Below are 27,845 nucleotides of genomic sequence, written 5' to 3'. Positions count from 1 at the left end.
AGAACTTGTATCTAAAATATAAAAGAAATCTTACAACTCAGTAATAAGACAAGCAACTTAATTAAAAATAGGCAAAATTTTGGACATCTTATAGAGAAAAGATTTTAAATGACTAATAAGCACATGAAAGATGTTCAGTTTCAGTCATCAAGGAAATTAAAATAAAAGAAATGCCACTATCTATGCTTGCTAGGATGGTTAAAATTATGAAGATTTGTTGATAACGCTGAGTGTTGGTGAAGATGTGATGAAATGGAGCCGGTTCTTAACAAGTGAAGCATTCAGTGACCATCTGTCAGTCATTCCATCCTATGTGCTTAAGCAAGTGACATGAAGATAAATCCAGACAAAGACTTGTACACAAATGTTGACAGCAGTTTTATTCACAATAACCCCAAACTTGAACAACCCAAATGTTCCTCAAAAGTTGAAAGAACAATCTAAGCGTCCGACTTTTGATTTCAGCTCAGGACATGGTCTCAGTGCTGTGGAATTGAGCCCCAAGTTGGGCTCCGTGCTGAATGGGAGCCTGCTTGAAATTCTCTCTCTTCCTCTGCCCCTTCCCCTGCTCATGTGTGTGTGCATGCTTGCTCTCTCTAAAGTAAAATAAATAAATAAATAAATAAATAAAATATTTTTTTTAAAGTTGAAAGAACAATCAAAATGCAGTGTATACACTGGATACTTCTCAGCAGTATAAAGGAATGAACTACTAATGCCCAGAACAACTTGGATGAGTCTCAAAATCCTGATGAATTTTGTATTAATTACTCTCTGAGTAAAGTTAGAATTGCCTAGATGATCTTGAGTTTTTTATTTTAGCAGATTATCAACCCAGTTTATTTCAGAGTGAAACTCCTGTCTCATCTTCTGTGGGTGGGTTCCAGTTTCAATTAAGTTCCAAAGCCTTTGCTATGCTGTGTTGGGTCTGTTTAGATTGTGCCAGTCTGAAGTTGAGTCTGAGATGTGGGTGGTATTTAAATCGTTCCACCCGGTAATCCCTCCATAGAGGCATTTGTGGGACATTCCTCAGGAGAGACCATCTGCTTGGATGCAAAACAATTCTCAATAATTTTTAGAAGGATTAAAGTCATGCAAAATGTGTTCTCTGACCCCAATGAAAATAAATTAGAAATAAACAATAAGAAATCTGGGAAGTCCCCACGTATTTGGAAATTAAATAACATGCTTATAAATAACTCATGGGTCAAAAAAGATATTACAAGGAAAATTAGGAAATATTTTGAACTGAATTAAAACAACATGACATATCAAAATTTATGGAATGCAGCTAAAGCAGTACTTAGGGAAAAGTTTATAGCTTTAAACATCTATATCCCAAAAGAAAGTTCTCAAATCTTAAGAAGTCAGAAAAAGGAGAGCAAGCTTCAGCCCAAACAAGGAGAAAAGGAAATACTAAATATTTTTGTATTTTTGCGGAAAGCCAAAAAGTAGAAAGCAAAAAAATAGAGAAAATTAATGGAGCCAAAGCTGGTTCTTTGAAAAAAATCAACAAAATTGACAAATCTTTAGCAGGACTGATGGGGGAAAAAAGTGAGAAGAAAGAAATTAACAAGGTTAGGAATAAAAGAGAAGGGGACCCCATTACTGATCTATAGAAAATAAAAGAATAATAAGGTATTTTATAAACTTATGCCAACAAACTATAATCAGGTGAAATGGACAAATTCATATAAAGATGCAAATTACTAAAACTCTCTCAAGAAGAGATAGAAATCTGAACTGTCATATAATAAAGATATTTAATTGACAATAAAAAATTTTTTTCACAAATAAAAGCCCAGGTCGAGATGGCTTCACTGGTGGTTTCTATCAAATAGTAAAGAAAATATAATTTTTAATTTTTTGAAAACTCTTCCAGAAAATCGAGGAGGAAGGAACTCTTTCTAGTTCATTTTATAAGGCCATTAGTACTCTATTATCAAAGCCAAAGACACTGCAAGAAAGCTGTTATGAATGTAGACACAAAAATCCTTAGTGATATTTTAAGAAATGGAGTCTAGAAACAAATAAAAATGAATCCCAGGTGGTTTAAACATTTGAAAATCAATTAATGTCATGTAACATTTAAAAAATTTTTAATTTTTTATTAGCATATAATGTATTATTAGCCCCAGGGATACATGTCTGTGAATCGCCAGGTTTACACACTCATAGCACTCCATATAGCACCTACCTTCCCCAGTGTCCATAACCCAGCCATCCTCTCCCTACCCCCTCCCCCGCAATCCTCAGTTTGTCTTGTGAGATTAAGAGTCTCTTTTGGTTAGTCTCCCTCCCAATCCCACTTTATATTTTTTCCTTCCCTACCCCCCAAACCCCTTTACTTTGCCTCTCAACTTCTTCATATCAGGGAGATCCTATGATAATTGTCTTTCACTGATTGACTTATTTTGCTCAGCATAATATCCTCTAGCTCCATCCACGTCATCACAAATGGCAAGATTTCATTTCTTTTGATGGCTGCATAGTATTCCATTGTATATATACCACATCTTCTTTATCCCTTCATCTGTCGATGGACATCTAGGTTCTTTCCATAGTTTGGGTATTGTGGACGTTGCTGCTATAAACATTTGGGTGCACATGCCCCTTTGGATCACTACATTTGTATCTTTAGGGTAAATATCCAGTAGTGTGATTGCTGGGTCAAAGGGTAGCTCTATTTTCAACTTTCTGAGGAACCTCCATGCTGTTTTCCAGAGTGGCTGCACCAGTTTGCCTTCCCATGAACAGTATAGGAGGGTTCCCCTTTCTCCACATCCCTGCCAGCATCTGTCGTTTCTTGACTTGCTAATATTAGGCATTCTGACTGGTGTGAGGTGGTATCTTATCGTGGTTTTGATTTTTATTTCCCTGATACCAAGTGATGGAGCACTTTTTCATGTGTCTGTTGGCCATCTGGATGTCTTCTTTGCAGAAATGTCTGTTCATGTCCTCTGCCCATTTCTTGATTGGATTATTTGTTCTTTGGGTTTTGAGTTTGATAAGTTCTTTTTTTTTAATGTTCATTTATTTTTTTTAATTTACTTTTTATTTTCTGCATAACAGTATTCATTATTTTTGCACCACACCCAGTGCTCCATGCAATCTGTGCCCTCTATAATACCCACCACCTGGTACCCCGACCTCCCACCCCCCGCCCCTTCAAACCCCTCAGATTGTTTTTCAGAGTCCATAGTCTCTCATGGTTCACCTCCCCCTCCAATTTCCCCCAACTCCCTTCTCCTCTCTATCTCCCCACGTCATCCATGCTATTTGTTATGCTCCACAAATAAGTGAAACCATATGATAATTGACTCTGCTTGACTTATTTCACTCAGCATAATCTCTTTCAGTCCCGTCCATGTTGCTACAAAAGTTGGGTATTCGTCCTTTCTGATGGAGGCATAATACTCCTTAGTGTATATGGACCACATCTTCCTTATCCATTCGTCCATTGAAGGGCATCTTGGTTCTTTCCACAGTTTGGCGACCATGGCCATTTGGATACTAGCCCTTTATCTGATATATCATTTGCAAATATCTTCTCTCATTCTGTCAGTTGTCTTTTGGTTTTGTTGCCCGTTTCCTTTGCTGTGCAAAAGCTTTTGAACTTGATGAAGTCCCGATATTTCATTTTGCCCTTGCTTCCCTTGCCTTTGGCAATGTTTCTAGGAAGATGTTGCAGCGGCTGAGGTCAAAGAGGTTGCTGCCTGTGTTCTCCTCAAGGATTTTGATGGATTACTTTCTCACATGGAGGTCTTTCACCCATTTTGAGTCTCTTTTTGTGTGTGGTGTAAGGAAATGGTCCAGTTTCATTTTTCTGCATGTCGCTGTTCAATTTTCCCAACACCATTTATTGAAGAGACTGTCTTTTTTCCATTGGATATTCTTTCCTGCTTTGTCAAAGATTAGTCGATCATAGAGTTGAAGGTCTATTTCTGGGCTCTCTATTCTTTTCCATTGATCTATGTGTCTGTTTTTGTGCCAGTACCATACTGTCTTGATGATGACAGTTTTGTAATAGAGCTTGAAGTCTGGAATTGTGATGCCACCAACTTTGGCTTTCTTCTTCAACATTCCTTTGGCTATTAGAGGTCTTTTCTGGTTCCATATAAATTTTAGGATTATTTGTTCCATTTCTTTGAAAAAAATGGATGGTATTTTGATAGGGATTGCATTAAATGTTTAGATTACTTTAGGTAGCAGAGGCATTTTCACAATATTTGTTCTTCCAATCCATGAACATGGAACATTTTTCCATTTCTTTGTGTCTTCCTCCATTTCTTTCATGAGTACTTTATAGTTTTCTGTACAGTTATTTGCCTATTTGGTTAGGTTTATTCCTAGGTATCTTATGGTTTGGGGTGCAATTGTAAATGGGATTGACTCCTTAATTTCTCTTTCTTCTGTCTTGTTGTTGGTGTGTAGAAATGCAACTGATTTTTGTGCATTGATTTTATATCCTGCCACTTTACTGAATTCCTGTACAAGTTCTAGCAGATTTGGAGTGGAATCTTTTGGGTTTTCCACATAAAGTTTCATATCATCTGCAAAGAGTAATAGTTTGACTACTTCTTTGCCGATTTGGATGCCTTTAATTTCTTTTTGTTGTCTAATTGCTGAGGCTAGGACTTCTAGTACTATGCTGAATAGCAGTGGTGATAATGGACATCCTTGCTGTATTCCTGACCTTGGCATAAAAGCTCTCAGTTTTTCTCCATTGAGGATGATATTCGCTGTGGGTTTTTCATATATGACTTTGATAATGTTGAGATATGTACCCTCTATCCCTACACTTTGAACAGTTTTGATCAAGAAAGGTTGCTGTGCTTTGTCAAATGCTTTTTTCAGCATCTATTGAGAGTATTCTATGGTTCTTGTTCTTTCTTTTATTAATGTATTGTATCACATTGATTGATTTGAGGATGTTGAACCAAACTTGCAGGCCTGGAATAAATCCCACTTGGTCGTGTTGAAAAGATTCCTTTTCATGTACTGTTGGATCCTGTTGGCTAGTATTTTGGTGAGAATTTTTGCATCTGTGTTCATCAAGGATATTGGTCTATAATTCTCTTTTTTGATGGGATATTTTCTGGTTTGGGGATCAAGGTAATGCTGGCCTCATAAAATGAGTTTGGAAGTTTTCCTTCCATTTCTATTTTTTGGAACAGTTTCAGGAGAATAGGAATTAATTCTTTAAATGTTCAGTAGAATTCCCCTGGGAAGCCATCTGACCCTGGGCTCTTGTTTGGGAGATTTTTGATGATTGCTTCAATCTCCTTACTGGTTATGAGCCTGTTCAGGTTTTCTATTTCTTCCTGGTTCAGTTCTGGTAGTTTATATGTCTTTAGGAATGCATCCATTTCTTCCAGATTGTCAAATTTGCTGGCGTATAGTTGCTCATAATATGTTCTTAAAATTGTTTGTATTTCTTTGGTGTTGGTTTTGATCTCTCCTCTTTCATTCACGATTTTATAATTTGGGTCCTTTCTCTTTTCTTTTTGGTAAGTCTGGCTAGGGGTTTATCAATCTTGTTAATTCTTTCAAAGAACCAACTCCTAGTTTCATTGATTTGTTCTACTGTTTTTTTTGGTTTCTATTTCATTGATTTCTGCTCTGATCTTTATTATTTCTCTGCTCCTGCTGTGTTTAGGCTTTCTTTGCTATTCTTTCTCCAGCTCCTTTAGTTGTAGGGGTAGGTTGTGTATTTGAGACCTTTCTTGTTTCTTGAGAAAGGCTTATATCACTATATATTTTCCTCTCAGGACTGCCTTTGCTGTGTCCCACAGATTTTGAACCGTTGTGTTTTCATTATCATTTGTTTCCATGAATTTTTTCGATTCTTCTTTAATTTCCTGGTTGACCCATTCATTCTTTAGTAGGAGGCTCTTTAGCCTCCATGTATTTGTGTTCTTTCCAGATTTCTTCTTCTTATTAAGTTCTAGCTTCAGAGCATTGTGGTCTGAAAATATGCAGGGAATGATCCTAATCTTTTGGTACCCGTTGAAACCTGATTTCTGCCCAGGATGTGATCTATTCTGGAGAATGTTACATATGCAGTAGAGAAGAATGTGTATTCTGTTGCTTTGGGATGGAATGTTTGGAATATATTTGTGATGTCCATCTGGTCCAGTGTGTCATTTAAGGCCTTTATTTCCTTGTTGATCTTTTGCTTGGATAATCTGTCCATTTCAGTGAGGGGGGTGTTAAAGTTCCCTACTATTATGGTATTATTGTCAGTGTGCTTCTTTGATTTTGTTATTAATTGGTTTGTATAGTTGGCTGCTCCCATGTTAGGGGCATAGGTATTTAAAATTGTTAGATTTTCTTGTTGGACAGACACTTTGAGTATGATACAGTGTCCTTCCTCATCTCTTATTATAGTCTTTGGCTTAAAATCTAATTGACCTGATGGCATGCCTGGGTGGCTCAGTGGGTTAAGCTCTGCCTTCGGCTCAGGTCGTGATCCCAGGGTCCTGGGATCAAGCCCCGCATCGGGCTCTCTGCTCAGCAGGGAGCCTGCTTCCTCCTCTCTCTGCCTGCCTCTCTGCCTACTTGTGATCTCTGTCTGTCAAATAAATAAAATCTGTAAAAAAAAATCTAATTGATTTATATAAGGATTACCACCTTAGCCTTCTTTTGATGTACATTAGCAGGGTAAATTGTTTTCCACCCCCTCACTTTAAGGTGTCTTTGGGTCTAAAATGAGTTTCTTGTAGATGGCATATTGATGGGTTTTTTTATCCATTCTGATACCCTGTGTCTTTTGATTGGGGCATTTAACCCATTTACATTCAGGGTAATTATTGAGAGATATGAATTTAGTGCCATTGTATTGCCTGTAAGGTGACTGTTACTGTATATTGTCTCTGTTCCTTTCTGGTTTACGACTTTTAGGCTCTCTCTTTGCTTAGAGGACCCCTTTCAATATTTCCTGTAGAGCAGGTTTAGTGTTTACAAATTCTTTTAGTTTTTGTTTGTCCTGGAAGCTTTTTATCTCTCCTTCTATTTTCAATGATAGCCTAGCTGGATGTAGTATTCTTGGCTGCATGTTTTTCTCATTTAGTGCTCTGAGTATATCATGCCAGTTCTTTGTGTCCTGTCAGGTCTCTGTGGATAAGTCTGCTGCCAGTCTAACATTTTTACTATTGTATGTTACAGACTTCTTGTCCTGAGTGCTTTCAGGATTTTCTCTTTGTCACTAAGACTTGTAAGTTTTACTGTTAGATGATGGGGTGTGGACCTATTCTTACTGATTTTGAAGAGGGTTCTCTGCCTTCCTGGATTTTGATGCTTATTCCCTTTGCTATATTAAGGAAATTTTCTACAATAATTGGCTCCAATATACCTTCTACCCTCCTCTCTCTTTGTTCTTCTTCTGGAATCCCAAATATTATAATATTGTTTCATCTTATGGTATCCCTTATCTCTCGAATTCTCCCCTCATGGTTCAGTAGTTGTTTGCCTCTCTTTTGCTCAGCTTCTTTATTCTCCATCATTTGGTCTTCTATATCACTAATTCTTTCTTCTGCCTCATTTATCCTAGAAGTAAGAGCCTCCATCTTTTTTTAAAGATTTTTATTTATTTATTTGGCAGACAGAGATCACAAGTAGGCAGAGAGGCAGGTGGTGTGGGGGAGGGGGAGAGCAGGCTCCCTGCTGAGCAGAGGGCCCGATGTGGGGCTTGATCCCAGGACCCAGGGATCATGACCTGAGCTGAAAGCAGAGGCTTTCAACCCATTGAGCCACCCAGGTGCCCCAGGAGCCTCCATTTTTTATTGCACCTTATTAATAGCTTTTTAAATTTCAGTCTGGTTACATTTTAGTTCTTCTATTTCTCCAGAAAGGGCTTTTATTTCTCCAGACAGTGTTTCTCTAATATTTTCCATGCCTTTTTCGAGCCCAGCTAGCACCTTGAGAATCGTCATTCTAAACTCTAGATTTGACATATTACCAACGTCTGTATTGATTAGGTCCCTAGCCTTAGATATTGCCTCTTTTTCTTTCTTTCTTTCTTTCTTTCTTTTTTTTTTTTTTTTTTGAGGTGAGTTTTCCTGCCTTGTCATTTTATCCAGATAAGAATATATGAATGAGAGAATAAAATGCTGAAAGGGTGGGAAAGACCCCAGAAAAGTATATGTTAATTAAATCAGAGGAGACCCCCAAATCATGGGGAGAAGAAAGGGGGTAAAAAGAAGTTACAAAAATTAAGAAAAAAAGAAAATATACATTTTAGACTGGTGAATAGAACAGAGCCAAGCACTTTATTTGGGGAGCATTTTGGTCTCTTAGAAGAAACTACCTCCCAAAATTTTAAAGAAAGAAAGACACACACACACACACACACACACACACACACACACAAGGGTAAACATGATGAAGGGATGGAATATGGCTGTAAAGATGAACATTTTTAGGGGCGCCTGGGTGGCTCAGTGGGTTAAGCCGCTGCCTTCGGCTCAGGTCATGATCTCAGAGTCCTGAGATCGAGTCCCGCATCGGGCTCTCTGCTCAGCAGGGAGCCTGCTTCCCTCTCGCTCTGCCTACCTCTCCATCTACTTGTGATTTCTCTCTGTCAAATAAATAAATAAAATCTTTAAAAAAAAAAAAAAGATGAACATTTTTAAAAAGTTCTAAAAAAGGAGTTGATAAGATAAGTTGGTTGGGAAAAGAAAGAAAAAGAAAGTGGAGAGAATTTTCTCAGGTTGGAGACTAGAACAAACCCTGTGCTAGATTTAGGGTATATTTTGATCTATTAAAAGAAGTTGTATCCCAGAATTATTTAGAAGAAAAAACCCTATGTGTATACAAAAAATAAAGTTAGATACAATGAAGGATAAAATATGACTATAATTATGAAGGTTCAAAAAGATTTTTTTTTTTTAAGAAAGGTGTTGTTAAGATAAACTTTCAGAAAGTGGTCGATTTTCTGTTTCTAGAATTGCTGCTCTTCTTCCCTTCAATCAATTTGTAGGTGTTTGGAATGATTTGATAACTATCTAGCTGATCTCCTGCTACCTGATGACATCTCAGCCTGCTGCTCCTCTGCCATCTTGACTCCTCCCCCTAATGCCATGTAACATATTAATAAAGGAGAAAACAGCATGATCATCTGAGTAGAGACATAAGAAACATTTAAAAAGTTCAATACCATTCATGATAAAAAAAGAATTCTTGGCAAATTAAGACTGAAAGCAAACTTACATAACTTAATAATGGACATCTATGAAAACTCTATGGCTAGTGTACTTAACATTGAAAGGCTTAATGCTTTCCTCCTAAGAGTGAGGAAACCATGTCTGCTTTTGCCACCTCTGTTCAACATTGCATTTGACATTCTAGCCAGTGCACTAAGGCAAAATAAGGAAAAAATGGAAAGAGAGAGAGAGAGAAAGAAAGAAAAGAAAGGAAGGAAGGAAAAGAGGGAGAGGGTGAGGAAAAGAAAGGAAAAGCAAACATATTAATTGGAAAGGGAAAAGTACACATATCTTCAGATGACACAATGATCTTTTATGATCAAAATTTATACAAGAAATATGAGAATTAATAAATGATTTCAACAAGTTTTCAGGATACAACTTTAAAATATGAAATGTAGCCATACTTTTATATACTAGCAATGAAATATCTGCAAATGAAATTAAGAAAACAGTTTAACCCACAATAATGGTAATTCTTTCAAGTTGATAAATTTTTTTTTAAGATGAAAAAGTAGCCTGTGTTGTATGGCAGAACTGAGAGTCCTGGGGATAATGTCGTCTCAGGAACGATTAAATGAAGAACCCTGCCTAGGCACAGAATGGACTGCCATAAAATATGGAAATCCAGGGATGAACAATGGTATGTGTGGAACTGATTCTGGAACCACCCTTAATTGTTCTACCCTCATATGTCTGACTGTTCTGCTATGTGCCTGGTTCATGGTCTTTCTTCTATTTTGCTTCACCAATCCTGCCAGATGCATTTGATTCTCCCACTTCTGGACATCATTGAGTTCAAGAGTTCCTGCCTTCTAAGTATCATATCTTTATGGACTGGTTAAATGATCCCATGAAGGACCCATTGGGTCCAAGCCTCTGGGATTCCTTTCTTCCTCCATATAACCCTACTCCTGTGTCCTGTCTTTGTGAGTAGTTATCACCCTGTCTGATCTGCCCCAGTGGTGCTTGATTTAGGCTCTTTGAAAAATGACAGTGATGGCAGCCAATGAGCAAGAAATTCTTTTGATGGTCTTCTATTGAAGAAATAGTCTTCAGTGGTTTCCATCATAAATAGTTTTGCCAAATGCAGTTGGGTTTCTGAAATAGAGATAGTACCTTTGATGTGAGTATAACAATAAGAACATCATCTATGATGGAACCCTTTTATAGCTGGGCTCATTCACAAATCAAATAATTCTTACCTGGCAAATTTTAACAAATGTTAAGAAAATATATATGTCAAAACATGGTAAATTAGAAGTCCTCTACTCCAGATTATCAGTTAAAAAGTATGCATCCGATGTAGCTCAAATTCTTTAAAAAATCAGCAGATTCATTATTTGGAGAATCATGTTTTCAAATTTTTTCCATAGTCTATATTTTTAACAGTCTTCTTTTTCTGTTGTTGTCTTGAACTGCTCATTTCTTTCCTTACTAAAATCTTTGTGTAAAAGCCGACAGAGCTTAGGGCATCTTTTTCCATTTGGAAACTGCTGCAGATAGCAGACAATGGGAATTTGAATTAAAAAAAAAATAAAAGCTTTGAGTTTGTTTTTGAAAGTGAATTGCTATTTCAAAAATGAGGCCCAGGAGAGAAAAATGGAACAGAGAAAGTTTAAAAAAAAAAATTGCTTCACACTGTTTCTTTCACTTTGAAGAACTTTTTATCTCATTTAAGATTGCTTCAATAACCTAATTTTTACTCCAGTGGTGAACTCTATTATAAATATTAGCTATCAGCAATTAGTGATATAAAATATACATATTTTAATTGTGAAAATGTACTACTGTGGTAGAATTTTCCACTTATACATATGTAATCACACTTTTAAAAGAAATAGTATTCTATATTTACCTATTCTCTGTGAAACAAATAGATGACTGAAAAAGACAGCTATGTTTTTGAAGTACTGGCAGGAATTCTAAAGTGAAACTTTTTAATCTTTTAAACTGACTGCATGAATGTCAGCTAACTAGTTCCTCCTGGGGCTTCCACTAGCCACTTGACTTCTAGTTAATTTTTCTACCCTTGAAAGTACATCCTCATTAAATGGTATTTGCTGCTAAGCTGCTAAATATGTGACTTTAAATTCAATTCCTTTTTTTTTTTTTTCTTTTTTCCCCTTTTCTTTTAACTGTCATCAGCTACCTGATGTTAGCTTTGGACTTGGAGAACCCACTGGCTTGCCATGCAAACAAAATTCTGAAACACAGCTGTTGACTAGTGAGGTTGCTTCTGGCTCCTCTTACACTTGTAACTGGTTAGCAGTTTCTTACATTCTTAGAGATTGTAAATTTAATTCATCACCCTATTATTGCTGTTGAATACCTGAAAAAATATTCTCAAGTTACAAGGAAGAAAGAATTCCCTCTGGATATATTTGTGTCATTAAGTGTAAATGGATAACAGACAAAGAAAGAGTCATCATATGAACCATTCATTGTGACTTAGACCTTTGTCCTCTTGTCCTTTAAGGGTCCTGCTGGCTCATGTAATTTTAAGTAAGTTTTTTTTTTTTTTTAAGACAAGTTTTAAGATAATAAAAGATCCAATATAAATAGAAGCATTTTATCTCAGTTACTTTTTGATGATAATGGAGACATCTCTCTACCCTTTTAACATTTGGAATTTTGTCTTTAGATGAGATTAGGTAGTGGAAGTAAAATTCTAAAATTATATTTAAATGTTTCAATAGAGGCTATTATGATAATTCATCAATTCCAAATGACAACATCAAGAGAATATGTATAAGTATTTGGCTTTGAAAAACAAAATTAAATGACAGCAGTAGCAACAACAAAATGAGTAATTAGAAGAAATTTCAACTTTTATCCTTAAATGCTTAATTTAAGAGAAATAAATGAAGCTTTTTCCTTGTAATATTCATCAATGACTAATCTCTTTTGCAGACAAAAATAAGCCAAAAAAAAATCTACTGAGGACATTGGACCAGAAAATATGTCATTTTTTTTTCTGCATTTGACTGATTGGAAGGGTTTTTGATTATGAAACAGTAACATTATTTTTTAATACTTCAGTTATTTTACTGACTTAATGGCCAAGGATACAACAGATTTGACTTCTTCATTCATTTATTAAAAACTTATGAACACTTGCTCCATATCAGCCATTGTTGTTTCTGGGAATTCAGAGATTATTTAGACATGTTTATGGCTTGTGTGATAGGCCAGCACATTAAAGTGTGTGATTTAATAAGTGGTGTGACTGGTGGAATAAACTTTAGTCAGAGAACACGGGGAAGGGACATTTAAGCCAGCCTCTTGAGTTTGGCATTTATCTGCAATTGTGGAGTCTTTGTTGTAACTACAAATTTCTTAAATGTTTGCTTATTGAAAGGTTGACAGTAATGAATTTAGTAAAGTCACTGAGTATAAGAGCACTTAGACAATGCAGTTTTATTTCTATATCAGCAGCCAACAAATAGAAAATAAACTTTGAAAAAGATGTCAGCGTGAGAAAGCTTCACGTCAGTACCAAAGAATAAATCCAGCAAATAACGTGCAAGACTTCTGTTTTAAAAACTGGAAAACATTATCAAGAAAAGAAGACCTAAATAAATTGGCAGATTCAAAGGCTCAATGTCATAAACATGTCAGTTCTCCCCATATTCATGTATAAAATCAACACAGTTCTGAAAATCAAAATGTTAGTAATGGGTTTTTTGGGCTTTGGGGGGGGGGGTTGGTATGTGGTTTTTGCTTGTTTGGTGTTTGTTTTTTTGTTTTGTTTTGTTTTTGGTGGGGTGAAGGGAAGTGAGAGAAACCGACAGCTGATTCTAAAATGTATATGAAAATACAAAGGGCTAAGAATTGCTCTGGCGATCCAGAAGAGCCCAGTGTATATGACCAGCTACTGAGACTAATATTCAGCTTCACTAATTAGTACCGCATGGTTTGGGCACAAGGATGACCACATGTTACAGAAGACAGAGACTCAAAATTAGACTCGCACATACATGATCCGTCTGATTCATGTTGAAGGGGGTGCTGCAGTGCAGCAGGGAAAGAATGATCATTGTAGGAAATGCCACCGTGTCAATTGGATAGCCACATGGGGAAAAGAAGAGAATCTTACCTCTTATTTTACCCATGCACAAAATTAATTCCAGGATTATAGATGTACAAGTGATAGTTTCAGTGATCATTACATAAAACTTTCAGAAGAAAGCGTAGAAACATATTTGATAGTTGGAACTAGTAAGGATTTTCTAAATAGGAAACAAAAAATCCCAAAATGTTGAATATAACGTTATTAAAATTAAAAAGAAAAAAACATGCTCATTAAAAGAGACCAGGAGAAAGTGGAAAGGCAACTTCAGAGTGCAAGATTCAGGTGTGGAGTCCGAAATTCATATCCAGAGCAGATCCAGAACTCCCACAAACTGATTGGGACGGGTACCATAGATATCATCTGTATTCTATCAATTTATGGTTTTCTCTCACAAAAGAACTGTAGATATAATCAACTAATGAGTTCAATGGTATTCCTGTTAAGGATATTAGTTTCTACGGAGTCTTTAGCCAACCATAGAATTAATGATCTGCTTTTCTGCCATTTGTATCTATCTGCCTGCCTGCCTGTTTCTGTCGATCGGCTGATCGCTCGATCGATTAATCCAAACATACTTGAAGGACAGTTTTTTATAGTTTACCTACATATGTATTAAATACAAAAATATATTTTGAATTGTATATTCCTATACAACTGTCTGCCTATTATAACGTGAATTGTATGTTGAATTATTCCGAATATAGTTACACAAGAGTACTTTACTAGAGAAAGAGCATAATTTACGACCCTATTTGACAGTGACTGCCAGATGTCCACGCCTGCTTTCTTATTCATAGAGCCCTGATTTTATTTAGGGCAACATTAGACACAGTTTTAAAACTGCAGTTTCTCACCTTGCAGATGGAGCTTACTTTTTAATGTAGTTGAGATGAATGAGACGCAACAGCATAATTAATTTGCGATTGACAGGAACTTGCAGAAAAGCTCCTTAAAAGGGTATTCAGCTCAGCTATAGGACCCTTTGCCCTTCCCTTCCCATATGTTCAGAGCTGTAGAGGCCATTTTGCAACTATTATGGGAAGGCTGAATTGCAGAGACCTTAACCCTGACATCTTTGAACTGCCAGTATAGCGGCCCGTTTCTGAACTTGTGGCACAAGGAAAACATAAAGGGCCTATGTCGTTTAAGCTCTGCATGGTCACTTGGGTTTTCTCTTCTGTGTAGCCAAGTACCTAATGCCTGAGGCACCAGAGGAGGAAAACACCCCCCCAACCCCACCCCTTCCGTCTTTAAACACTAAATGTTCACAGAAATACACCCAACCCCTTTTTGCTCTGAAGTTGACCACTGAGTTTTACTCCTAGGTTTTCTTGAAACCAGAGTTACACAATAAAGGAGTGCTGTTGTTATTTTCCTAGCCCTTGAAGTTGAACGGAATGTGGAAAGATGTATGAGGAAGCAGAATCTTTTGTATCTATGGCAACTGAGAGAACACTGTGTTTTTATACAAACTAAGTATTTTACAAGACTTTTTAAGTTGTTTTGTTAAATTATTGAAGGAAAATGGAATGGGGCCTTGCATTTTCGGTCAGTATTATCTAAAATGACACACATTTTCATTTTCTTGTATCAGTTATTTACTTCGAATTTGTTTTAATGTTTAGGTATAAAAGGTCTTTTTATGTGTTTTAAATTCGTACCTGTTTTGGTTATAGAAGAGGATTTTGTTTTTTCTTGAAGATACTCTATTTTTGACAAGCTTTGAGTACATAAAACATTTAGTTTTTATTTTAAATTCTAAATATTTTAAATATTTAAGTATCTTATTTACTTTTAGTAGTCAATTTGTGCCGAGATAAAATAAGAACTTAAAATCAACTTCATGTGAAGATCTGTCTTAAAAGTACTAAATAAACCAGATCTTCCCTCCTTGATGTACCTTCTCTTTTTTCGATCCCCTTTTGCTTTTGCCAATCATTTCATTCATCCTTGAGGATTTAATGCATATTTATTGTGCATACCATACCAATTAATAATTAAGATATAAAAGAATTATAAATCATAGATTCCTTTTATTTGGTAGCTCATGATCTAGATGAATAAACAAAGCTCACACATTTGAAACACTTCTGTATTACAGAGAGAAACACAGCTTGCCATGAAAATAGATGTTGAGTCCTTGAATGTAAAGAGAAGGAAGGCCCTTATGTCAGTTGGGGGGATTAAAGAACACCTCACAGACCGGAGAGGAAACTTGAGTCAGCCTTGAAGACTATCAGTTTGGGCGAGGGAAAACACAAAAGGGTTTTCCAGAGAGTGCAAAGAACAAAAGGCTAGGATCAAGAACAGACATGGCTTGTTTGGGAAAAGCCAAGGATCTTGGAGTATAGGGAGCGCAGACTGCTGAGGACAGGCTAAGGAGCCTTCTGCTTGAGGTCTGATGTGACAACCACTGAAGGAAAGAGAGCCTTGAAACCCACATCTTGAGTTAGAAACAAAAGAAAACAAAGTGCACTTGAGTATTCCTTAGTAAATTTATTCATGGCCACAATACCAACTACCTGTAGATCAATAATCTTTTAACTCTGATCATTGAATTTGGAAGCCGATGACTTAGTATTATTAGGGTGGCACCCTTTGGATTTTTACAAAGAAGTAGGCTAAATTTCATGCTATAGTTTAGATCCTTCAGACCTGGGTGTGAGAAACAGACTCTGGAATGGACTGTTGGATAGCACAGCAGTGAGTGGCCATATGCATTTTATTCTCCTCCAGTGTGACTGGGTGCTCTTCACTGAAGAGCTTTGTTCCTAGAGCCTTAAAGTTTAATCATGTCTTAGTAAATGCATTTGAATTTTTTTTTTTTAATTTAAGATGAAAAACTGTGAAGGAAGGACTTTTAGGATTCATTTCCCCTAATGTTCATGTTTTGTCCAATCCTAGCAGTTACCAAAGGTAACCCGCAAGAGAGCATTGGATACAAGCTGGGGAAGAAAAAGAAAAAGAAATATCTCAAGCTATCAGTGCAGCAGCAGAATAATAAATAATATAAAGTAGCCAGTGGTAAGATGATTATCACATTAACTGACAGTTGTCTCAAGAAAGATATCTTCTGAGACAAAATCAAATCAGGGGAAGAAAGACAAATGAAAAACTGTACTAGGAATACAAGGTGTGATTTTCATATTATAGGAAGCGATTTTTCATTACTATCTGTGAGAATATTTCTTTCTTGGCACATATAAACAAGAATCTGGCAAGAGCAGAGATAATCATACATTATCTCTAATTTTATGTGTGACAAATGTCAGATTCAACATGATCTTGTATGTTATCGAAACTCTCGCACTATTAAATGTTGAAAATTACTTATTCATCAAATCTCAAACCTAGTTTCATACACTTGGTTTGCCTTTTTTCTTTTTCTTCTTCATTTGACTACTGAGGCCCTATAGGTGCTGGGCAGGGGGCTAAGTCATTGGGATACATGGGTGAACGTGGAGTTCCTTTACCATGGGTGAGGCAGACATTAAAATGAGCCCTAAGGAGTAAGTAAGTTGTATAGTATACTTGAAGGTGATATGTCCTATGATAAAAAGGAACAGTAGGTCAGGGCAAAGGAGACTGTGATGACGGGGAGGTGGGCTGCTATTTAACTAGGCTGGTCAGGGAGGCTTCAGTACAAAGATGACATCTGAACAGAAACTTGACTTAGAGAAAGAAGCTGTGTGACCATCTGAGGGGAAGCTGCTGAACACCAAGGCAAGAGCATCTCTGGCATGTCTCCAGCCCAGCAAGGAGACAGGTGGGCTGGAGTGGTGGTGGTTATATAGAGTAGCAGAGATGAATGGAGAGAGGTACCTAGGATTAGATCATGTGAGACCTCATGGAATATGGCATAGTGTTTGACTTTTAATTTTTTCTATAATAACACCTTTATTAAGATATAACTCACATATGGGGTGGCCAGGTGGCTTAATTAGTTAAGTGTCCCAACTCTTGTTCTCAGCTCAGGTCTTGATCTTGGGTGGTGAAATTAAGCCTCGAGTTGCCCAGCATTGAACCTACTTAAAAAATTTTAAAAGGGATATAATTCACACATAACAATTCATTATATGTGTACAATTGAATCATTTTTAATATATTCACAAATTGTGTAACCATCAGCACAATCAATTTCTTAAAAGATTTATTCATTTGTTTTAGAGAGAGCGTGAGCAGGAGGGGCAGAGAGACATGAAAGGACAGAGGGAGAGGGAGACAAGCCCAAGCAGACTTCCACACAGACCATGGAGCCTATCTTGGGGCTCCATCTCATGACCCCAAGATCACAATCCAAGCTGAAACCAAGAGTCAGTTGCTTAACTCACTGTGCCACCAAGGCACCTCCGCACAATCAATTTTAAATTACCATTGCCCCCAAAAGAAATCTGATACCCTTTAGCAGTCAGTGCCCACCCCCCAATTCCCTCTCTCCCTAGGCAACCACTAGTCTGCTTTCTGTTTCTATGGATTTGCCTTCTGGATATTTAATACAAATGGAATCATATAACACATAGTCTTTTGCAACCATCTCCTTTCACTTAGCATAACACTTACAAGGGTCATCCATGTTATGATGTATAACATGTATTAGTATTTCATTCCTTGTTGTGGTTGAATGACACTCCTATGTATGGATAGACCTGTTTTTGTTTATCTGTCATCCATTGATGAACATCTGGGTTAGTTCTTCTTTTTGGCTAATGAATAATGCTGCTACGAACATTTGTACACAAGTTTTGGTGTGGATGTGTGTTTTAATTTCTCACTGAGGAGTGGAATTCCTGGCTCATATGGGAACCCTGTTTATCCTTTTGAGGAACTGCCAAACCATCTTCCATTTCACATTCCCACCAGCAGGGCATGAGGGTCCTGATTTCTCCACATCTTCACCAACACTTGATATAATTGGTCTGGATTAAAGCATCCTTTGATAGTGGGTATGAAGTGGTATGTCATTATTGTTCCAATTTGAAATTGCCTAATGGCAGTGATGTTGGCATCTTCTCAGATGCTTATTGGCCAGTTGTGTATCTTCTTTGGAGAAGATACCTTTTCTGTTCCTTTGCCCATTTTAAAATTGAGTATAATTGCCCATTCATTACTGGGCTGTAGGCATTCTTTATATACTCTTGATACAAGTCCCTTATCACGTATATGACTTGCAAATATTTTCTCCCCTTCAGCACATGCCAAGGCCTTAAAAATTCTTGTTGAATATTTGAATGCTCAGAAGTATATTTCCATTACAACGTTATTATAACATTAGAGTTTAATAAAGTATGTACAGTATTAATTTCCCTGGCTTAAACTATTAAATATATATAAATAAATTGATATAGCTTTCATTTTCTTATCATTTTTAAATTCACCATTATGATTGATAAAGGGTATTTAAAATCTGCCATTTTAATGAATAGATAAATTACAAAAGCATGAAAAATTAAATTAAAAAATTAATTTTTTGTTTAAAAATATATTTGATTTTTAAATTTTATAGATGGAAAAAGTGGAAGCAGATCTAACTAGATCCAAGTCTCTTCGTGAGAAACAATCAAAGGAGTTTTTATGGCAGCTGGAGGATGTCAAGCAACGATATGAACAGCAGGTTGGTCTTTCATTTTGATGCCATTGAAATTTTTAAATGCATTTATAATCTCTCTTTTAAAAATCTCAGTGGCACCTATCTGGCTTAGTTGGTGGAGCATGTCACTCTTGATCTTGGGGTTGTAAGTTTGAGACCCACACTGGGTGTAGAGATTACTTAAAAATAAAACCTTAAATATCTCATCATAACATCAAATCCTTGCACAATGAAAATATTACTAAGAATGTTATTACTGATATATGTGAATCATTTAAAGCAAAATGTTTCAGTAAAATCCAGAAATAGGATGTTAGGTCTTTCCTGAAGTCTATTCCAATGATTTGTTAATCTGCATGTTTAATTGAAGCATTTATTGTGATTCTTGTGTCCTTCTGTTCCTGTCAGATCAGAAGTCTGACTTGTTCATTTATTTAAGAAGTAGTTTTGGGTACCTACCATGTCCTGATTCTGGGCAGAGCAGTAAGTTAGACTGACAATGGTCCTTTTCTAACAGTGCATATACTACATTATTTTATAATAATTTTTTAAAATTTTTTATTTAAATTTTATTAACATATAGTGTATTACTAGTTTCAAGGGTGGAGTTGAGTGATTCATCAGTCACATATACACCCAGTGCTCTATATCACATGCCCTTCTTAATGCCCATCACCCAGTTATCCTATCCCCACTAGCCACTTCCCCTCCAGGAACCCTCAGTTTGTTTCTTATAGTTAAGAGTGTCTTATGGTTTGCCTCCCTCTCTGTTTTTATGTCATTTTGCTTTTCATTCCATTCCCCGTTGTTCACCTGTTTTGTTTCTTAAATTCCACATCTGAGTGAAATCATATAATTATCTTTCTCTGATTGACTTATTTCGCTTAGCATAATACTCTCTAGTTCCATCCATGTCATTTTATTTGTTTATTTGTTTTGATAGCTGAGTAGTTTTCCATTATGTACGTATGGCACTTCTTCTTTGTCCATTCATGTGTCAGTGGACATCTGGGCTCTTTCCTTCTTTTGGCTGTTGTGGACATTGCTTTATAAACATTGTGGTGCATGTTTCCTTTGAATCACTATGTTTCTATCCTTTGGATAAATACCTAGTAGTGTAATTTCTGGGTCATTGGGCTTCTATAAAGAACTTATCAAACTCAGTACCTAAAGAACAAAAAACAATCCAGTCAAGAAATGGGCAGAAGACATGAACAGACATTTCTTTGGAGCAGATATCCAAATGGCTAACAGAGCATTTACTGAATTTGGGCAGGTAGCTAGGCCATTAATAAAAAACAAGACAAAACAAAACACTAAATAATTTCGAAGTGATTTCTGAAGGAGAAAGAAGGTGTGTACAGAAGCCTTGTTGGGTGGAGGTGGGAAGGGGATTACCAGCATTGATGGATGGTCAGGGAATCCCTCCTAGCTGGGGAGCTTTGTGCTAAGAATCTTGAAAACTCTGGGTGAGCTAGCCATGAAGTCGCATGAAGTATTCTAGGCTGGGGAAACAGAGAGTGCAAGGATCTGAGATGACAGCAAGTTGGAAGTGTTCGAGGAATGAAAATGACAGAAAAGGCCGGTTCAGCACAAGTGTGGAGGTGAAGGTTTCAGGTGTAGGAGAGGGGGTGAGAACTCGGTTTGGGCTAGGACCAGGATGTCTGGGGCAGTGTAAGAGGTTTGGATTTTGTTCTTAGTGCTCTGTGTCTTATTTATTCTATAAAAAATTTTTATTTTCATCTTCTCTAAAAATATATTCCTGCTAATTCTTAGAATATTCAAGGTGGTTATTAATTTTTACTTGTTTGTCTAATTTGCTTGCCTTGTTTCCTTAACATCTGGGAAAATGTTAGTTAGCTTAATCACGAAGTTAAGAAACATTTTTTTGAACCTTTTTATTCTGAAAACTTGAGTAATTTTTTTATTATTGGATTTGCAATTCCTTATAAGTGGCTAATACATCAAAAACTAATTAATGCCTCGTGATTACTAAATTGAATCTCACTCCTAAGTGTAGCAATTAGGGCCTCAATTGAGTTCCATGAAAAGGAAATCTGATCTGACATGTGACCCTATGGCTGTGTGTTGTTGTCGTTCACTTATCAGAAAATGTTGGTAAAAATACCTGAGTTACTTTCATAATGATGGTGTGAAGTTTGCAAATTGGTCCTTCTTTGTTATTTGTATTATCTGCCTTATCTTCCTCCATTCTGTCTGCGCAAATCATGCCCGGGTTTCAAAACTTGCTTCCTGCTCCAACACTTACCTAAAATGTCTTGTGACCTTTTTGGCCCATTTCTTCCTTCTCTGAAATTATGGCATTAATCATCTCATTATTCCGTACACTTAAATCAGTTCTTGTATTGTAAAATATCATAAAGAGTTCTTTTTTCCCAGAATGGAGTGTAGTCTACAATGGAACAGAAACTTTCTCTTCTATTTCTTCCAACCTCTATTAAATTATGTTTCTGTAACTGAGTTGATATGAGAAATACATGATAGAATTCATTGCATTGTTTAATAATTAATTGGATTGGGAAGTGGGGATGAGAAGGAAACCGAGATGACCAAATATAAATAAGAATTTTTTTGAAGATTTTATTTATTTATTTGACAGATAGACACAGTGAGAGAGGGAACACAAGTAGGGGGCTTGTGTTCCAGGCTTCCCACCGAGCAGGGACCCGACTTGGGGGCTCGATCCCAGGACCCCGGGATCATGACCTGAGCCGAAGGCAGATGCTTAATGACTGAGCCACCCAGGTGGTCCTATAAATAAGAATATTAAGGAAGGGCAAAATGTGTTACATATTATTGTGCTTTAGTTATGAGATATAATTGAGATCATTTGGGGATTAAAAGCAACATTAAAAGCAAAGATAGAAACAAGAAAAACGTCAGTTCCTCTGAGTAAGCTGGTGGAGGAACACGGAAGAGAGGAAACCCAGCAAGTTAAAAACCGTTTCTATGACACAGATATGACTGAGCAGCTATTGTGTTTCAGGCTGAGTATAAGGGGGAGAAGCATTCTCTTTAAGACTTTAAAAAATTACATTTTCAGGTGTGTCTGGTAGGCTCAGTCTGTTGAGCGTCTGACTCTTGGTTTCAGCTCTGGTCTTGTCATGATCTCAGGGTTGTGAGATCAAGCCCCGAGTTGGGCTTTGCGCTCAGTGAAGAGTTTGCTGGACATTGTGTCCCTCTCCTTCTGCCCCTCCTGCCCTTCCTCTGCCTCTCACCCCCCATTCACTCGCTCTGTCTCTCAAAAAAATAAATAAATTTTTAAAATTATATTTTCATTTTGATGATAACCTTGTAGATGACAAATTTCTTTTTTTTTCTAAGATTTTATTTATTTATTTGACAGATCACAAGCAGGCAGAGAGGCAGACAGAGAGAGAGAGAGAGAAGCAGGCTCGATCCCAGAACCCTGAGATCATGACCTGAGCCGAAGGCAGAGGCTTAACCCACTGAGCCACCCAGGCACCCTGTAGATGACAAATTTCTAATCATATATAGCCAAGTGACTTCAGTGCCTGATTTGCTTTTATTTTGTGATGGATTTGGCACAACTCGGGCTTTTTAAAGTTGGGCACATAAGAAAAACCCACCATGGGAAGTTAGTATTTGACTAAATAAAAATTATTTTAAGTTAAAACAAATACTATTTGCAATGAATGTGATAGGCAAAGAATGACTCTCTCATGAAATTGGTAAATATATAACAAATAAAAATATTTAGCATATAAAATAATAAGCACAAATCATAAGAAAATCATTACTGTCCCAACAAATGTCCCGGCAAAGGACAGAAACAGATAAGAAATGAATTGAATAAGTGATGTAAAAACATCTCCAGCCTTATATTAATAAAAATGCAAATTAGAATTAAAAATGATAAACCTCTAAAGTTGGCAAAAGTTTAGTGAAATTTGTACTTCATATATTGCTGATGGCATTTAAATTAATGCAGCCTTTTTGGAGAGAGTTTCGGCAGGATCTACCAAGAGTCATAAGAAGTATTTACTCCACTAACCCAATTATTTTTAATCTCAAAAATACTCAAACAATAATGTTAACTATTTTTTAGGTGATAGAATCATGGTCGATGCTTTTTCTATACTCCCTACTTTCCACATTGTGATTTTTTTTTTAAAAGATTTTTTTAAATTTATTTGACAGAGATCACAAGCAGGTAGAGAGGCAGGCAGAGAGAGGAGGAAGCAGGCTCCCTGCTGAGCAGAGAGCCTGATGTGGGGCTCAATCCCAGGACCCTGAGATCATGACCCGAGCTGAAGGCAGAGGCTTTAACTCACTGAGCCACCCAGGCGACCCATGATTTTTTTTTTTTAGTGTAACAATCATGTTTTTAATTTAAAAATATACTTACACAGTGATGAATCACTAAATTCTACACCTGAAACCAATTTACCATATATGTTAACTAACTTGAATTGAAATGAAAACTTGAAAAAGAAATACACTTACACAAACTTGTTTGAAAGAATGTAAGTTTCAAAGGCTTTTCTCAGAATGATGGTTTTAAAAATCTACCAAAGTTTTGTCTTTGTATATAGTCTTCCTTAAAGATACTTAATAAGGAAAATTATTTTTTTAAAGAATTGATACTATTAATAGAAACGGCATGCTGTTGGGATGCCTGGGTGGCTCAGTCGGTTGGGCATCTGACTCTTCATTTCGGCTCAAGTTATGATCTCCGGGTTGAGGGATTGAGTCCCATGTCCAGCTCCGTGCTGGGCGTGGAGCCTGTTTAAGATTCTCTCTCTTCCTCTCCCTCTGCCCCTGCTCATGCTCTCTCAAAAGAAAGAAAGAAAGAAAGAGAAGAGAAGAAAAGAAAAGAAAGAAAAAGGTGGGGGGCCCTGGGTGGCTCAGTCAGTTAAGTGCCGTGATCCCAGGGTCTTGGGATTGAGTCCCACATGGTGCTCCCCGCTCAGCAGGGAGCCTGCTCCCCCCTCGGCCTCTGCCTCTGCCCCCCACCCTCTGTCTCTCATGAATAAATAAATAAACTCTTAAAAAAAAAAAGAAAAGAAACTGCATGCTGTTGCTTTAATTTCTGTACTTCATTTTCTGTACTTCATTTTCATGAAAAAGGGATAAATGGCACAAGAGTCCTGCAAATGTGCGACAGGAATTTTTTTTAAAAAATTCACACAAGAATCTCTCAGATCTTGGTGATTTCACCCATTTTATTCTTCTTATATCTATAGGCACGTTCATTAGACTCGGTGTTGAGAGTGAAGATTCCAGGCAGTCACTCACTAGGGAAAGACAAAGGCAAGAGGAATATGAGCCAGTAAATTTTAGGAGAATATTTATTGATGTGATAATATACCAACTTTTTAAAACCCTTTCTGGCAGAAAATTTTATTAACTGGAACAGTATTCCCCCAGACCACTCCAAATTGTTAAGATTTTTACTGTGAAAGTTTATCACGAGAAATGATAGGCGTATAGCTGTGGTTCCTACAAGCTAGCACAAGTTCACTGAAAACGAAGCCGATTAAACTAAGCTCATTTCCTTCTTTGAACGGGGGTTCAGGCCGGTAGATAAGGCAAGGAGCGCTGGGCTTCACTGAGCCATCTGGTAAGGTCCTTCATGAAGGCGATGTGGGAAGACATGGTTTAGGTATTGGTGCATTTTATGTGGCTAAGTGATGGTTCAAAGGGCCATCTCTGAATGACCAATTCTCGACTTGAAGTGAGATTTCTCAGTGTGTCCATCACCAGATGACGAGACGGACCTAAATTTCCCTGCTTCCCTAGAGCTCAGAGGAGCAGTTAACAAGTAAGGCATGAAAACCAGTACTCTGAAGCTTTAGACAGCTGAAATTAAGATGATTAAATTTATTAGGATTGAATATAAAATCCTATGCTTAGATTTAAAAAATTATTGGGAAAAAAACCCCAGGCCGGGTGGGGTTGGTGAGTATAAAGGATGGAAACAGCAAGGCAGACAGAAAGACACGCCTGGGGTGATGGCATAATGGGCCCAGTGCACTGTTTCCGTATCAGGTCATGTACGGAATATGTCCATTGTGGCCACTACATTTGAAGTAGGACACTGGCAAAGCTGTGTTCAAACGAAAGTCTCCAGAATATAGAAAGACTTGGAACTTGATAAGAGAAAATATTTAAAGGAATTTGGAAAAGAGAAAATAAGCCTACAGAGAATAGCATATCTGTTGGTTCTTAAATTCAAGGTCTGCCATCTAGGAAATAGTAGGATCAATCTATGTGGGAATATCCCAGTAGCCAGCAGTTAGAAGGACCGGTTCGGGGCCACGTACCGCCTTCTGGGTACGTGTATGAGTTCAGCCACCTCCCTCCCCACAGCTGTCTTGTGAGGCAGAGACCGGTAATTCTTTTTTTTTTTTTTAAATAAGATTTTATTTATTTATTTGACAGTCAGAGATCACAAGTAGGCAGAGAGGCCGGCAGAGAGAGGGGGAAGCAGGCTCCTCGCTGAACAGAGAGCCCCATGTAGAGCTCGATCCCAGGACCCTGATATCATAACCTGAGCTGAAGGCAGAGGCTTAACCCACTGAGCTACCCAGGCGCCCCGAGACCATTATGTCTTATCCCCATCTTCTAGATTTAGGAACTGAAGCACCTCCTCTTAAGGGACCTGACCAAGCCCCCACACCCTTAACAGGTGAAAGAATCCGACCCTGGTCCCCAGCCATGCTCCTATCCTCCACTCTAAACGGACTCCCCTTGCCCTTCCTGGGGGCAGAAATGGAACCCCTGTATAGATAATAACTGGGAGGCATATTTTGAGTCGTTTCAAAGTCATTCTTCCCTAAAACACTATTCAAGTGTGCTGCGGTTTATCTTGGAAGAAAGTAAGTTTGAAGTAGCCCTTGGGAGTATTGTAGGGGGACGCTGTACATTGGGAGGCGGGGCTGGCCTACCGCTGAGGTCCCGTTTAAACCAGTGTTCTGTGATTGTCTGTTCTTTTGCCTGATGAGACACTCAGCCCATGTGTGTATCTTGCAACATATGGAGAGATCTCTGCCCCCCCACTGACCTGTTTACTTACCTGCCTGTCTAGCTGGCTGTCCTTCAGGGCTTCTGCCTCCCTTCTCAGCTGCCATTTTGTGCAAGTGTGACAACGTCTCTCTTACTCTGACTTTTCTATAAAGTGTGATATACACGGGCAGGGAACGTAGACTCCCGTCACCCAGGCCCCTGTCTCCACTCAGCCCGGGGTGGGTGATCCTGGGGTGGTCAGCCAGGGCCAGGGGGTGTGTGGGCCGCATACAGGCTTCCTGGAAGGTTGGAGTCACTTGGTTATTTTGTGGGAAAGCGAAGCAGTTTTACTACTGAGGTAACAATCATATTAAAACAAACAGAGACTTTCCTGTTTTGAAAAATGCACAGTTCTCATGAATTTTTGAGATGAAATAGGACATTTCAAAGAAACCTCCAGCTTGCAGAGTCTGCTTCGGGCTATGCCCTCAGATTGCCCAGAGGGGTGCTATTTGTTTTCACTGCTGCTGGGGGTACTTTGGTGGAAAAGTTTAGAAGCCCTTATCTGGCCTCATCCTCCCATTTGATAAAGAGGGACTTGCCGTCCAAAGGAAATGAATGACTTGTGCTTTTGGGGTCTCAGTTTCCTTATTCGGTTTTCATTTCTGAGCCCCCCCCCCCCACCCTGTATAGGAAGCATCATGCCAGGAACTGAAACGAAGTGAAAAAAGCAAAGTGGTATTTTAAAATATTTTTGCCAGAATGCAGGCATAAAGTGAGCAGATGTGGAGAGAAAAACATCAAACGCATGGGCTAAACACTCACACAAATATCCTGTAAAGCCCAAGCTTTCATCAAGATTTCCTGTTTCTTTCCTGTATAACCCATTGGAACAAAAAGACAATTCTAATTGTCTGCACAAACCTCATTCAAGCTGGAAACAAACAACAAACCAGGCATGCTAGGATTTCCTGAACTATGGAGATTTTTTTGGCAATCCTGTCGTATCATTCTTTAGTCTTCTATTTTATATCTTCTCTTTTCACTATAAAGCCTTTAAAGGGAAATGTAGTTCAACAGATAAACAAGTGGTCAAATTCTCGGGAAAGAATAAATACTTATTGTTAATGATCATAAAAAACATTGAAGGGACCAGCTGCTTACACGTTACTCTTATTTGAAACTTCAAAGTATTTTGGTAGCAAAGACAGGGTAAGGATGAGACAAATTATGCAAGATAAGTAGTTGGGAAGTTTTAGGATCAGTTGAGATATTTAATTAGCAGATAGCATGCAATTCCCAATTTTCCCCTGTAAATATTTCAGTTACCTCGATTTTTTAGGAACATAGTCTAAAAACTTGGGTAGACTTAAAGCAGGCCTCCTCTTCCTAGTTATTTGTTTTTAACTTTTCTCATCTAGGTTAAAACAAATGGCACTTTTATATGGAGTGGGAATTAAGTGGGCAAAGATGAACACAGTTCTTTTCAAAAACTGTGGTATGAAGTTTGTATGTTGTGTTTTAGGATACTTTATTTTAAAGATGTTTCTTATGGGGCACCTGGGTGGCTCAGTCACTTAAGCAATTGTTTCAGGATTTCAGCTCAGGTCATGATCTCAGGGTTGTGAGATCAAGCCCCACGTTGGGCTCTGTGCTGGGTGTGGAGCCTGCTTAAAATTATTTCTCTCCCTTCCCTTCGGGACCTGCCCCCACCTCCCCCAGCCCTGCTCATGTGCTCTCTCAAAAAAGGAAAAGAAAGTAAAGTAAAAACTACAAAAAAAAATTTTTTTTTCCTAGATAGTGATATGGCTGATTAATGATTCCCATTCCCTAGATAACTCAGAAGTCTGCAATAGAAGCAGTGTCTTTCTAATCATTCATTATTTGACAAATGTTTATTGAGCACCTACTTTGTGCTAACCATTGTTCCAGTGCCTTAGGATGTGGCAGTGAACAAAATAGCGTCTCTGCTCTTATGGTAGAGGAGACA

General features: G+C 37.6%; 1 protein-coding gene across 8 annotated transcripts in view; it reads left to right on the top strand.

The window, feature by feature from the left end:
* The window catches only part of CEP112 (centrosomal protein 112), a 410,940-nt gene that overhangs the window by 167,863 nt on the left and 215,232 nt on the right, over positions 1-27,845 (top strand). For 7 of the 8 annotated variants that reach the window (XM_059147621.1, XM_059147617.1, XM_059147620.1 and 4 more), the window contains one exon: positions 18,782-18,889. The exons of the other annotated variant lie outside the window; for it this stretch is intronic. In XM_059147621.1, coding sequence (XP_059003604.1) covers positions 18,782-18,889 — 108 coding nt within the window. The remainder of the gene's footprint in view (positions 1-18,781; positions 18,890-27,845) is intronic. 8 annotated transcript variants of the gene reach the window in all.

This window comes from Mustela lutreola, chromosome 15, assembly GCF_030435805.1.
Source record: "Mustela lutreola isolate mMusLut2 chromosome 15, mMusLut2.pri, whole genome shotgun sequence".
Taxonomy (NCBI): domain Eukaryota; kingdom Metazoa; phylum Chordata; class Mammalia; order Carnivora; family Mustelidae; genus Mustela; species Mustela lutreola.
The sequence above is the reverse complement of the archived record's forward strand: the minus strand, read 5'-3'. Positions and strand labels throughout refer to the sequence as shown.